Genomic DNA, 14,716 nt, shown 5'->3' with positions numbered 1-14,716 from the left:
TCAGAGTCTTTTCCAATGAGTCAACTCTTCACATGAGGTGGCCAAAGTACTGGAGTTTCAGCTTCAGCATCATTCCTTCCAAAGAAATCCCAGGACTGATCTCCTTTAGATGGACTGGTTGGATCTCCTTGCAGTCCAAGGGACTCTCAAGAGTCTTCTCCAACACCGCAGTTCAAAAGCATCAATTCTTCGGCCCTCAGCTTTCTTTATAGTCCAACTCTCAGATGCATACATGACTACTGGAAAAACGGAGCTTTGACTAGATGGACCTTTGTTGGCAAAGTAATGTCTCTACCAGACCACCTCACATGCCTCCTGAGAGTAGGATATGATTTCTTCTAAATAAATATATATTCAGTTTTAACTTTAAAATCTTTTGTACTCTTGACATGACAGCTAGGAAATGTTGCAAACTAGACAAAGATCTGGTAGATTATGAAGAAACTTCCAAAATGCTGTAAAATGTCAGCCTACAATGCAAAGCAAGACCTGCAAACTGAGTTACATGAATCAGAAACATGAAATAGGACAACTATTCCCTCGGGAAGAAAATCTTCAATGTGTAAGAGTCAGGCAAGTAGGACAAGAACACAGTTTCAAAGACTCTCTCGATGGAATCGTTTTAATCATGGAATCAATGTTTACTCAGTGCAGTGCTAATGAGTTCATTAAGTGAAAAGAGCTACACTCAGCCCCGTGGTTTTTGCCTGGGCCCCAAAGAGCCCCATAGGTCTGTTTAGGTAGAAAGAGCCACACAGGAGGAGCACCAGCTTCCCATGCCTCTCCTGCCTTTTACACACTGGCAACAGTTCACTGAAAGAAAGGGCTCTGTTGCTTTAAAAAAAAAAACAAAAAAACACAAGCATCTAACCCAGAGTTCACAATTTCCTGAAATTACATGTAAATTTCTGCCATGTCCACATCTTTTTCTGTGAAGGAAGTCTATTACTTCCAGGGATACAGAGTGTGTGTGTCACTACATACGATACCCACTGTTCATACGATACCCTATTCCTCCTGAAAGACGAAGCTGTGTGTGTACTTCTGTTCTGGAAGAAGCACCTCATTACGCTGCACATCAATTCACAGCCTGAAATTCGAGCATCCTGAGTTTTCCTCCTAGGAGATGCACTGGATTTAAACCCAACAGTGACAGGACTGTACGCACATTGCTTTCTAAATGCCATGTGTTCTCAAAACATTGTTTTCAAAGAAAGAACTAAAGTACTGACTGAGTCTTATACCTCTGAGACATCCTGAATCAGAAATAGTTCCCATTGTCATATCCATGAAGTAATTTCCAGAACTGAGAAAAAGAATTCCTTACCTCAGAGTCCTCCTCATCTGAAAATAAACCTTTGTGAGTCTTTGTTTCCGACGAGAGCTTGAGATTTTTGCTGGAAGGTAGCATAACCTTTGTTGAAAAGAAACAATTAAAGAATTAACAAACCAGAAACCTGGAAATAAGGGTTCATTCACTCACTTGTTCAGGAGATGCACTGAGTCTCTGCTAGGTAAGGTCCCAGGCCACGCACCAGAGGAATGAAAACATCATGGCCGTTGGCCGCACATCAGGTGCATATAAAGAATTAATGCAGAAAGAGAAGCACCATGGAAAAGGATTTAAAAATTGGTACATGTTAGGAAAGAAGGAAGCAGCAGTCCTTGTAAAGTAAATTTCTCAGGACAGATGGGACCTAGACATGGGCCATGGTTCGAGCAAGGACATTCTGGGCAGAGGGAACCATCAAAGAAAAGAAAAACCAGGTAAAGCAGAGGGCTCCTCTGGGGGCGTCAGTGTGGAACGACTGCCCACAGCGTGCAGAGCACAAACGGGATGTGTATAGCTGGAGCCGGGGTAGCAGCCTGCTGAGTTCTGAACGCTGGCACCCAGGTGGATGGCAGCAGCAAGGCCAGGGTTTCATAGGAACACATGACAAGAGATGTGCTTCAGCAAGAGGACAGATCGAGCTGTGCAGGATAGCAAGGGAAGCGACAGGAGCGAGCAGGGCTTAAAGACTGAGGTGGACGCAGCCCTCTAGCCAAAGACAGGTCAATCTGAGCATCAAAAAAACAACGACGTTAATGGATTATAAGATAATGAATGGAGAATCCATGATTCTATAATGATACTAAAAAGACAAGAAAGAAGGGGGAGAGAAAGCTCTTCTGTTCAGAAGAATCGCAGCTAATCCACACAGGAGGAATGACAGAAGTAAAGCAATGTTCTTTTGCACATGATAATGCGTCCATCTAACACACCCATTAAACCACTCGGGAAGGTAAAACCCAGTAACCGCTTACTCTAGGCGGTAGCAGTTACTTGGGTGTTTGCTGTATTCTTTCAACACTCTACACATCTGAAGTTCCCCGTACATTTGCAAGGAAGCAGTACCTCCCTGTGGGTTCCAGATGAACTAACAAAATGCCCCAGATTCACGCCTAAGTTTAGTCTTCCCTCCCGCTCACCTTTGCTTCTGCTCTTGCTTTGTTCTCATCTGTCTGATTCACAGCAGCTTCTGGCAAAGCCACTGCTCTTTCTTTGAACAGATCTCCTTCTTCATCGTCAAAGATACCGGCAGTGGACTCGACTTTGTCTTTAGAAAGAAACCACGGCGTAAAGTTACACAAAGTCAGAAATCCCACCACAGAATTCCACGATGAAAACAACTTCGCTCTCAAAGAATAAACAGAACAAGCATGTTACTGCTCGATTAGTTACAGAAGAAATATTAAGTGGACCAGCTGGAATTTTTCACAGAGCATGAGAGCTGCTCCAGTGAAACACACAGGGCAGACAGCTTCACTATCTCCTGCATCCTCTCCAAGCAGCGGCACGCGCTTCGAGGGGTCTGGACTGGCCTAAGAGGCAGAGAGGGACCTACGGAAAGATCATTGACAAGTCAACCGCTCTAGGAATCTGAGAAGTGAGGGCTGGCTTCTGCTACCCAGGTTCAATCCTTGGGCAGAAAACCAAGATCCCACAAGCTGCATAGCCAAGAAAAAAAAAAAAAAAAAGCCAGGGACTTCCCTGAAGATGTAGGGGTAAAGAATGCTCCTACCAATGCAGGGGACACAGGTTCTGTCTCTGGTCCGGGAACATCCCACACGCTTCAGGACAACTGAGCCTGTGCTCCCAACAAGAGAAGCCACCCAACGAGAAGCCCACACACCGCTCCCCACAACTAGGGAAAGGCCACGAGCAGCAAGGAAGATCCAGCACAGCCGTAAATAAATAATTCTTTAAAAGCACCGAACTACACAGAATCAAATAATGAAACATGCCCCATAATTCCACCTGCCCACCCAAACGGGAAGGCCAGCAGGAAGAGTTTGATGCACATACTTCTAATTTCCACAAAAGATATAGTAACATGTTAACTCTAGCAATTCACAAACATGGCTCTAAATAACATCATTAAAAAAAAATCTTATGATTTGCAATTTTCCTTCCAAATACCTAGGGTGTAATATCTTACCATGTCAACACAGATAAACTTCCATTTTTTCACAGCTTCACAAAATTCCACTAAATGGAAGGACCGTAGTTTGCCCCACTGGTGACTATGTGGGTGGTTTTCAACCTTTCGCAACCACAAGCACCGCGTCACTGAATGAGGTGTGAGGTGTGTGTCCCTGAAATGAGGGCACTGGTTCCTGAATGTCCCAGGAGAGCAGCAGGCCCAGCAGAGTGGCGCCCACTTACCTGGGATTCCAAATGAGTTAATGACACAAGTGAGACGCCTTCCAAGCCCCGGGAAGCAGTACAGCCTTTACTGACTGTCCTCTCAGCCAGCCTAGATGTGAGCACATCACATGTGCAGTCTGCACGCTTTTTAAAACCAGGCCATTACTTCCCTTGCACTTCTGCTGCTATCCTTACTCCACACTTATCGCTGGAAAATAAGCTAAAGTCGAACAGCCTGCTTCTCGATGCATCCTGGTCCACGTCCTTAGGAAAAAGAGCTCTTTGCTCAGGTAGCTGGAAACTGTGTGCACCTCAGCAGTGTCTACCTTTCTCTTCCGGAAAACAAACCAGTGAATCAAACCCTCTGCCACTCCAAGTGCAACAAACGGACCAGTGATCTCTGCCCGCCAGGGAGCCTGTTAGAAACGCAGACTCAAGGGCCCCACCCTAAATCCACTGAGCTGGAATCTGCATTTTTACAACAGTCCTGGGAGAGCCATCTGCTCATTAAATAACTGATTCAGAGGAGCGACTTCAGGAATGCAATGGCTGAGATTTGAGGGGTGAAGAAAGGACAGTGCCAAAGCAGTAAAGGGGCCGAAAACTCCATCACAGAAGAGAAAAGCCAAGGTCACCTCGGCTTGCTGGAACTGGATACCTGGCATAGATGGTCTGTTCACATACAGTTTACTAAGGACGCCGGAAGAAAGCACAATTAAAACTTTCTTGGTAACTGAGAAGGTCCAAGCTAGAATCCTGATCATATTAGAGGGGAGCAGCTTTTTCTCCCTCTGAGGAAGACAATCCTAGTAATTAGTTTCTAAAGAGGAAAAGATCGGTCCATAACACAGAGACTGCCGAGGCTCCATAACCGAATAGAGACGAGACGCCTCTGACAGAAACGCTTGAGAAGGGACTCTAGCACTGTACGAGAGCTGAGGAACCAGAGGAACTTCATGCCTTTTTAGGTCAACATTCTTCATCCAGCTACCTTCCCTGAAACACAGGCTGGAGCAGTACCTGTCTTGGGAGGTTTGCTACGGGATGCCGAGAAAAAGTCATCGTCATCGTCGTCATCATCGAAGAGGCCAGCCGACGCTGGGACGTACGCGCTTTTCCCTGGAGGGGGCCGCTCGTGCTTCTGGGGCTCCCTCGGTGCCGGGGCAGAGGTGGCACCAAACACATCAGTATCCCCTGTGGGTGGAAGGACAGGACAGACCAGCTGCGAGCCACTGTGGGTGGGCTTCCTGACTTCACAGAAAGAAAAAAAAACAGTTCCACCACCAGAACTTGTAGTTCCGATTCATCCACAAACATTAACAGGACCCAACAATGTGCATCCTTTACTGATACAGATCGTTCCACAGTGGGAAACCAACTGATCACCCAGACTGGAAAAACCCAAGGCTGCTGGTTTCTAAGGGAATAGGAGCTAACACAGGTGAGTGAGCTCTCTGTGGATGCCCTCTGAAGGTCTTCCTGTTCTCCTCCCTAGTCAGCTCTTGGAAGAGGACAGTATTAAAAACACAAAACTACAGTATGTAGTTATCAAAAACAAACTCTGAGTTATGATACCTAAAAATACAGAAACAGCTCCTGCCGGGATTTTCTTTCCAGGTTTAGAAGATGAAGATGCTAAAATGAGAAACAGAGAGAGAACATTTCAACAAAGAAAGCAACCTTCCTTGCTAAACGCACCTTCCTAAAATATGTACAGCACAACACAGAGCTAACAGGAGACTCAAAAGCTAATTTTTCCTCAAAGAGCCATTTAAAAGTTCCTTAGTATTATCTTCTCTACCGACGTCATGACTTTTCTCTTGGTATTAAACCAATCTAGGCTGTGACTCCCATGGAAGATCACAGACTCTGGACAATCACAGTGGGGCTGGCTGCCGAGGCCAAGGAAGATGCAGAGCACAGATGGGGAAGGCGGGAGCAAAGCAAGCAGGGCTCAACAGTTCTGACTCCATCCATCCCGTTTATGAGAACATGCAAGTAAAAAACGAACAGCAAAATATCTGAGACGTCAGTGCCCAAAACGAAGACAGTAACAGGAAAGCGGGAAAGCAGGCAAGTCACAGATGCCAACAAGTGGAGAGTAGGAACCTCAAGACAATCAGGTCAGCCAGCACCACAGTAGTCCAAAACCTGATGACTTCTGGCCTGGGGAGACCAGGTCACGTAAAATAACTCATTCCCAATTCTCAAGACTATCACAGACCTAACGGATTTTAAGTTTTTTAATAGCATATGTGTGCTTAAAAATGTCACAAATTATTCTAATGTACACTGGGCTAAGGCAGTACTGGTCTCCAATTTAGATGCAGAATTGCAGAAATGTTTCTTTGAACTGAACTTGATTAAATTAAGATGTCCTCAACAGTGCCAGAATGCTTTCCCTGGTTGACTTTTTCTGCTTTCTCTACGAAAGAGACAAAATTGTGATATGGGTTTACAAATGGTACTTTTTTGTTTTTGCAAGACACGAATTAGTGCAAATGAACCGTTTTTAACTAGATGAAGGCGAACGTAACAGCTTCCTGCCTAACAAAGTTTGGGGATAACTTCAAGGGCTCCATCTCCTGACAGGAAGGAACCAGTTCTGGAAATCTATAACGAAGAAGCACAGTCAGCCTCAATCCACGCTCACCTTCATTAACAGGGGTTCGAGCTCCCCGATCCTGAGGGGCTTCTGCGAAGAGGTCACTCTGCTTATAATAAAACAACACAGTTCAAAAACAGCACAGGAAAACGGAGCTGTATTTCAAGATTTCTAAAGGAAAGTGTCTTATAAAGTTTAAAAAATACACATCTACTGTCTTGACAGAAAATCAATTCCAAAGTGAAGACTATGATGAAATCAGACCCTGAAACAGTTTAGGTCTTATTGTTATTATTCAACCGCTAAGTCATGTCCAGCTCTTTGTGACCACATGGACTGTAGCCCCTCCAGGATCCTCTGTCCATGGGATTTTCCAGGCAAAGATACTGAAGTGGGTTGCCATTTCCTTCTCCAGGGTATCTTCCTGGACGGACCAAGAATCAAACCCACATCTCCTGCATTGGCAGGCAGATTCTTTACCACCGAGCCATCATGGAAGCCCAATTTAGTCTATAGAGAAATTAAATACAAACATGTAAGAATATGATAAAAGACGTTAAGAAACAACCACTTAAGCAGTAAATGTAAATTTTTCACTACTAACACTCTCACATCCTCTCCCTACTTAACAAAGGCATCAAGATACAGTATTTCCTCACTTTGTGACCCTTAGTTCAAAATCTCCTAAAATATGAAAGTAGAAGCAACTTCCAACTAAAAAGCCATTGTTTCCTTACTAAAGGAACTGAAAGTTCTTTCTTCCTTGCAAACCCATGACACAGCTATGGAGAGCTTCACTGATTACCACGGGCTTACCTCCTCATCCTCATCATCAAAAAGTCCCTTCCCTCCACTGAACAGGCCACCTCTAGAACCAAACGGCGAGAAGTCTTCATCTGTCAGCTTCGGGGGTGCGAATAAGTTATCTTCTTCATCTAGCAAACAGAAGGGAATGCTTTGCATGGAGAATTAAAGATGGGTTTGGAACTCCAGTTCTGGGGATTAACATTACAATACCTCCACAACCGGCAGGGAGTTTATCTAACCATATGTAATAAGCACTATTTGAATGCTGGTGGTCTGAGGGCCTTAAAAGGTTCTTTGGGTTCCCACTCTCAAGTCTGTTAAGCGTCTGGAGCAGAGTGAACTCTGCAGGCGATCCCTTTCATCTCATTTCTTCTGAAGCAAGTATATGCTTCAGTTGCCATCAAGACCTATCCCACCAGAATTTGAGCGACAGAAGGGTAGACTGAGGGGAGATGAGACTGACACAGCCCCAAGTGGAAATACAATGGACACTGCTGCTGAACGTGAAAGGGCCTGATATGATATTCCTTACTGAAAACAAATGCTAGCAATCCCTCGTTTATAAATGTCTAGAAAGACAGCTAATGGTCCCTGTAAAATCCAGTAAATCAAACCTTTAAAGCATTTTTAACCCACACTCACTTCTCCCCACACCCCCAAAAGCATGCTGTTAAATCCTTTCTAAAAGTGAACGGAGACAGATCTCATTTGTCAGCTTTAAAAGAGGCATTTTAATGAATTACGGAAGCGATATTCCCCTTCCTGAGTCAAGAGCCTCCTAAAGAAGAGGATCAAGGGGAAAGACCTACCATCTGAGGGAGTTTTCCTTTCCTTCTTCTCTTTCAACGTCTTCTGAGGTTTTGCTTCCCCTGGGGATAAGGCTTGAAGAATATTTCACAGTTTAGTAACGCTCAGTCTACTCTACTGAAGCTTCATGCACATCTGCCACCCTCACAATTCCTAAGATGAGAGCAAGACATTCAACTTTGTGTGTCGGCTCCACCAGAGCACCCACTCAGCGCCCTACCCAGAGAAGACACTCAGAAGTGCCTCTTTTTAAGGCAGAAGGGTCCAGCTATCACAGCAGGTCACACACATACCAGGATTGCACTTGCTGAAAGATTTCTTCTGATATCTTTCCACTTTGTTAAACCACTAGAAAATATTATATGCTACATTGTTAGTCAAAATAAAATACGGTAAATACTAAGCCAGGGATTTTTAATCCGGGGCCGATGGTTCTCTCCGTTATTCATTATCCCCTGAAACTTCATATATAGACGTGTGTGTGTGCACTCTTCCTGGGGAGGGGCAGTCCAGTGTTTACTTATCAGAGAATCCATGAAGCAAACCTGGTAAGAACTGCAATTTATGCTTTTCATGGCTTAGTAATTAAACAGGAAACCCACCTCAGGGCAGCCCACAGAGGGGTCCCGACGGCCCACCGCCCTGTGAGCGCCTCTCAGAGGCGGCGACGCACCTGTGCGCTCCCCTTCCATCCTGCTCGAGGCGTCCCCTTTGATCCGAGCTGCCAGTTCATCAGCAAATGACGTAGGCCTGCTTCTTTTCTACAGCCAGGGAAGACCGAAGGAATCACTTGTTTGTACTATTTTTTGTGACTAACTAGTAGTTTATTTGGGGACACCTAACAAAACTATCCAAACAATGGCAAAGAAGGTGACTGATGAGAAGATATGTTTTCACTAAATAAATGTAAACATATGCACCCTATAACAGATCACCTGAGAAAGAGGACTCAGTGTTCCTTCAAAGGGAGATGCTCTCTATTTTTTTTTAATACTTCAACTTTAAAACTCGAAGATCTAGACAAGAAAAATACCACAAGGTCCTTGGGGGGAGGAGTGTTAGGATCTTGAAACTCTGAATGTGAATATATATTGAATGATCTAACTAGTAAAATCTTAATATTTGGAAAAGAAAGTGGTACTTGTTTGGCAATGTGGGATGCTCAACTATTATTCCGAAAGTAAAAATGAATTACTGAGCAAAGTGATGAAGTGAAAGGTGAGATGATGCGAAACAAGACGGTTACAAATATAAATGACAATGAAAGGAATGAATCCTAGGGGTTGTTTCTGAACCCTCGCCTGGTGATGGCAAGTAAAGCCTTTCTTACAGGCCTAGAGTTTTCTTCCATGTCTTCAACATCTTCCTCCTCCTTCTCAGAGTCAGCAAAAATGTCGCAACCATCATCATCCTCTTCTTCATCACTCATCGTTGCAATGTGCTAAAAGCATAAACCATCGGATTAAAAGTATCAGATACGGGCATCAAGCTCAAAAAGATACTACCACTCAGCTTTAGACTTCTTCAAAACGGAACAACAAATAATGCAGCAACAGTTCCGAAGCAGTAAATGTGCTGGAGCAAATCATACACGAGACTTATTTTCTGTGCAACAGCAAAAAATGAAATATTAAAAATGTCCACCACTAGCCTAAAAAATCCCATGGACAGAGGAGCCTGGTGTGCTGCAGTCCACGGGGTCGCTAGAGTCGGACGCGACTGAGCGACTTCACTTTCACTTTTCACTTTCATGCATTGGAGAAGGAAACAGCAACCCACTGCAGTGTTCTTGCCTGAAGAATCCCAGGGACGGGGAAGCCTGGTGGGCTGCCGTCTCTGGGGTCGCACAGAGTGGGACACGACTGACGCGACGCAGCAGCCGCAGCAGCAGCAGCTTACTTATGTTCATTTCTCTGCTGCTGCGGCTGCTGCGTCGCTTCAGTCGTGTCCGACTCTGTGCGACCCCAGAGACGGCAGCCCACCAGGCTTCCCCGTCCCTGGGATTCTCCAGGCAAAAGTACTGGAGTGGGATGCCATTGCCTTCTCCGAAGTAAGTATACTACTATCTTAACAAAAATATTAATAGTTAAAAAGAATTAGCTGTAACAACTGGAGAGACACCCAAGGCGGTCCAAGCGACAAAGCAGGGAATGATAAACCCAGAATGAACTCGCGCCCCTGACACACGCCACTGCTACGGACACGGGCGTACCTGTGAACGCGCAGGACAGCACTTGGAAATAATCTACTTTCAGATAACACCAGTTACCTCTAGACAGTGTAAAGATATGAAGAATAAATGACTCAAACAATCTTATGTGTTAAGTTCTAATTTTTACAAAGGTAGCCATTGTATATAAAAACTGTTTGGTTTTTTAAATTTTTTAACATTTAAATCAATAAACTGTGCCAATCACTATGCTTAGATCACTTTTTCAACTAATTTAATCCTTTGAACTCTGAGGTTAGCAATGGCACACAAAACAAGTCTATTTTCAACAATACAAATAGTTCCACTAATGCTTTTAAATCACCATATTATTTGAAAAACTGTTTGAATTTAAAGTGTTGTCCTTTGCTTTTACAAATATGTCCATGTTTGTAGCAATGGTGTGTGTCAGAGGGTAGTGAATCTTAATAGTAAATTGCGTAAAAATACACACACTCTCCAGAAGGACCGACTATTACAATCATAAAGATAAGCCACATTTGTGACACACGGCAGTGAAAAACAAAAGTAACATCAAAAGGTGCTGAATCTTTCATTGATAGTTGGAAATTTTTGTGGAAAAATTTTTTCTCAATTAGGAAAGCGAAATACAAACTGGAATCATCTCAATGTACTGCTGAGCATGTTCTACCGCAGAAAAATCATACGTAATTCCAGTGCTGATGAATCTCAATATACTGCTGAACATATTCTACAGCAGAAAACTCATACATAATTCCAGTGCTGATGAATCTCAATGTACTGCTGAACATGTTCTACAGCAGAAAAATCATACGTAATTCCAGTGCTGATGAGTCTCAATATACTGCTGAACATGTTCTACGGCAGAAAACTCATACATAATTCCAGTGCTGATGAATCTCAATATACTGCTGAACATGTTCTACAGCAGAAAACATCATACGTAATTCCAGTGCTGATGAGATTCTGGGAAATCATTACGCGCCATCTGTTAATCTGGAATGTCTCTTAAACAGTAGTATCAAGTAGTATTAGATCACCTAATTTCTAAGAAAAGAGGTCAGAGGCAAAGGGTTTTTAGGAATGAAAACTCTGAATGTAGTATTATCTCAAAAATAAAAATCTTAAAACTATTTCCCATACACATTTAGAGACTACAACAGTACCATGCTGCTGCTGCTGCTAAGTCACTTCAGTCGTGTCCGACTCTATGCAACCCCATAGACAGGAGCCCACCAGGCTCCCCCGTCCCTGGGATTCTCCAGGCAAGAACACTGGAGTGGCTTGCCATTTCCTTCTCCAATGCATGAAAGTGAAAAGTGAAAGTGAAGTCGCTCAGTCGTGCCCGACTCTTTGCGACCCCATGGACTGCAGCCCACCAGGCTCCTCCGTCCATGGGATTTTCCAGGCAAGAGTACTGGAGTGGGGTGCCATTGCCTTCTCCAACGACAGTACCATACATGTATGCTAAATACATAAGCTTACAAAACAACTCACAAAGACGATTTAAAACGACAAAGAAATCCTTGTGATGAAATTCATATGAAAATTTCAATACGGGTAATTGGGCTATTTAGAGGCTCTGTTTCTCAATTTTTTTTTTTTACTTCTTTGTTGTCCAGGAAAAATGAAGAAAATATAAAGTAAAATTGAGAATATACAAGGAAGTAGCCTAAAAACATTAAAATTTGAAGCAAACATGAATATCTATAAATATGAATAAATCCTTACTTTCCCGTAAGTCATTCAAAAGTAATTTTAATATAGATTGATTATACATGCTATGCTTAAATTAAAATTTAAAAGTCACTTCAATAGATGCATCTTACCCGGTTTTGATCATTGTCACTATGATTGGCAAAATCTTCATCTGACTCCTTTTTGGGGAGAAAAGAAAGGTTTTATTAACACTGGCTCCACTTGGAAGTACAGAAATGATGTCGTGTCTAAGTCTCTAGGGCAGCCACCACTGACTGGTTTCTGAACTGACTGCTGATCACCTGAAGCGTCAAGGTGCAGATGAGGTGGAGAGTTGGCAATATCAGCAAGGGCCACTCCAGTTACATATCACTTCTGTAATTCTTTTAAACCTCTCCGACAATGTACTCATATCAATCTGCCCCATCATTTCTAACCTTTGGATTAAGAGTTGCACATGTAATTAACTAACTTATCAAAAGCTAGTTTGCATTGGTTTGCGTTGGTTTGCATTCTCTATTTTCCTTCTAAGTAAAACCACTACTTCATCAGGCCCAAGAAGGGAACATCAGTATTTAATACAAGCCATTAGGTAAAGAGTTGCTTCAGTGGCTAAAAGCAAAGGGTTTATTTAGCTACTGACAGTCAGTGAAAGCAAGGCTGTTTTCACAAAGTTCATTTCCTTCTATCAGGTGTTTTGAGGGGAGGGCTGGAGGCAGGAGGAAAGGAAACCGATTGTGCAAACAGAGGAGCAGCAGCGGGGAGGAGCACGCTACAAAACTGTCGCCTTTGAGAAAGCAACATTCAGGAACGATCCTCCGGAGAGTTCCTACCCTTTGCAGTAACACATATTCCACTTAAAGGAACAATGCCAGATACAACAGGCATCAAGGCCAAGGCCCGCAGACTCTGAGGCCTCAGAGAACAGGGAGTCGGATCAGGCTCTTTGGGTGTGAAGATGCCAGAGGTCGCAGTAAAGCTAACATTTAAGTGGACGCTTTCAGCAAGCTTCTGGTCTAGAAGGTTTTAAGAGTAAAGAAAGTTTTAAATATGGACTTTTCTCCTAGAATTACTCAAAGATAGAACTTACTCAAAGACTGTATCTCAGGCAGAGATTCCACCAAACTATCTAAGTTGTCCCCCTCAAAACACATTGGTAAGAAGAGGGTTTGGTGGGGAGGCAGGAGGGAGGGTAACGGTTAAGGTAATGTAAAAGGTTAAAGCAGTTTTCTGTGGTTTTGTACACAGGAAAAAAAGGAACTTCCCATCCCAAGGAAAAGACTTGAGAACATGGCTTCTATTGCTATTAAGAGATTGTTGTAAACAAATTGCTAATTCGTGAATATGTTATTTACTGAGCCTGCTAAACCCACCGTAAGTTTCCTGCCCACTATAACCTGGACACACCTGCAAGCCCTTACCTCTTCCTCGTTCTCTTCTTCACTGTCTGCGATACTCCCACGATCACTGCCTACTGAACCTTCTGGTTAGAAGAAAGATAAAGGTTATAGCCAATATTCATAAGGAAACATTCTTAATTTCTTCTCAAGATCACAAACCGCCATACATCAACATCAAAAGATTTTGATAAAACCATCCATACTCATTCATTGGAATTAAAGTGTCTTCACTATAGTGAGGAATGGAATATTTACATAGGCTCAAAGTATTTCCCCACGTGATATTTATTAGTTACAAAAAAATATATTAGTTACAAAGGAAAAAACTGGCTTATACTCTCTGACGATGTCACGGTTGTGAAAAGCAAAAAGAGGCTGAGAAATGGTATCAAACCAAAAGACCAGAGAGATCTGACAACTACATGCAGTGAGGAGACTGGATTTTGAGCCAGAGAAAAAGACTGCAGAGGCCATTACTGGGACAACTGGAAAAATGGGAGTATGACTGAGGACTAGCTAGTATTAAATCCAGTAAAATCCCCTAACTTTGGTAATCATACTTTTTGCTACTGTTGTTGGAGACCTGTCAATTGGTGACTTTATTTCATATAAAAGTTACTAGGGGAAGAGGTCAAAAAGTCAAGTGTACTTGACTTGAACACTCTTGCCAAGTCTCACAAGATGCAACCACTTGGATTAATTTTTTCCATTAATAAGCAGGATATAAAAACTAAAAGTTTCACATCAAAGCCCCATACATACATCCAACCAAGATGACAGATGGGCAAATGAATATTCAGAATGTGCAACGAAGTAAGAGAAAGTTCTTTTTCTTCAGATCAGATCAGATCAGTCGCTCAATCGTGTCCAACTCTTTGCGACCCCATGAATTGCAGCACGCCAGGCCTCCCTGTCCATCACCAACTCCCGGAGTTCACCCAGACTCACGTCCATCAAGTCAGTGATGCCATCCAGCCATCTCATCCTCTGTCGTCCCCTTCTCCTCTTGCCCCCAATCCCTCCCAGCATCAGAGTCTTTTCCAATGAGTCAACTCTTCGCATGAGGTGGCCAAAGTACTGGAGTTTCAGCTTGAGCATCATTCCTTCCAAAGAAATCCCAGGGCTGATCTCCTTCAGAATGGACTGGTTGGATCTCCTTGCGGTCCAAGGGACTCTCAAGGGTCCTCTCCAACACCACAGTTCAAAAGCATCAATTCTTCAGCACTCAGCCGTCTTCACAGTCCAACTCTCACATCCATACATGACCACAGGAAAAACCATAGCCTTGACTAGACGGACCTTTGTTGGCAAAGTAATGTCTCTTATACTTAGAAATACACAAAGAAATACAGCTGTCCCCCAAGGGATAGGTTCCAGGACCCCCTTTCCCCAACAGACACACACAAAGACACCAAGATGGCATAGTGTCCACATATAACCCACATCCTTCTCCTGTAACAACCTTAACTCGTCTCCACGTTACTTGTAACACCTAATACAATGTAAACGCTATGTAAACA

General features: G+C 43.3%; 1 protein-coding gene across 7 annotated transcripts in view; it reads right to left on the bottom strand.

The window, feature by feature from the left end:
* Nucleotides 1-14,716, bottom strand: part of FAM21A (family with sequence similarity 21, member A) — a 45,308-nt gene that overhangs the window by 18,852 nt on the left and 11,740 nt on the right. For 4 of the 7 annotated variants that reach the window (XM_010854452.1, XM_010854457.1, XM_010854458.1 and 1 more), the window contains exons 7-17: nt 13,218-13,279; nt 11,928-11,975; nt 9,238-9,348; nt 8,581-8,668; nt 7,910-7,981; nt 7,110-7,228; nt 6,342-6,402; nt 5,264-5,323; nt 4,709-4,939; nt 2,470-2,597; nt 1,328-1,414 (exon numbers count right to left, since the gene is read on the bottom strand). In XM_010854452.1, the coding sequence (XP_010852754.1) occupies nt 1,328-1,414; nt 2,470-2,597; nt 4,709-4,939; nt 5,264-5,323; nt 6,342-6,402; nt 7,110-7,228; nt 7,910-7,981; nt 8,581-8,668; nt 9,238-9,348; nt 11,928-11,975; nt 13,218-13,279 (1,067 nt within the window). The remainder of the gene's footprint in view (nt 1-1,327; nt 1,415-2,469; nt 2,598-4,708; nt 4,940-5,263; nt 5,324-6,341; nt 6,403-7,109; nt 7,229-7,909; nt 7,982-8,580; nt 8,669-9,237; nt 9,349-11,927; nt 11,976-13,217; nt 13,280-14,716) is intronic. The other 3 variants (XM_010854455.1, XM_010854454.1, XM_010854456.1) reach the window with 3 other exon arrangements.

This window comes from Bison bison, unplaced genomic scaffold (assembly GCF_000754665.1).
Source record: "Bison bison bison isolate TAMUID 2011002044 unplaced genomic scaffold, Bison_UMD1.0 scf7180017864341, whole genome shotgun sequence".
Classification (NCBI taxonomy): Eukaryota; Metazoa; Chordata; class Mammalia; order Artiodactyla; family Bovidae; genus Bison; species Bison bison.
The sequence above is the reverse complement of the archived record's forward strand: the minus strand, read 5'-3'. Positions and strand labels throughout refer to the sequence as shown.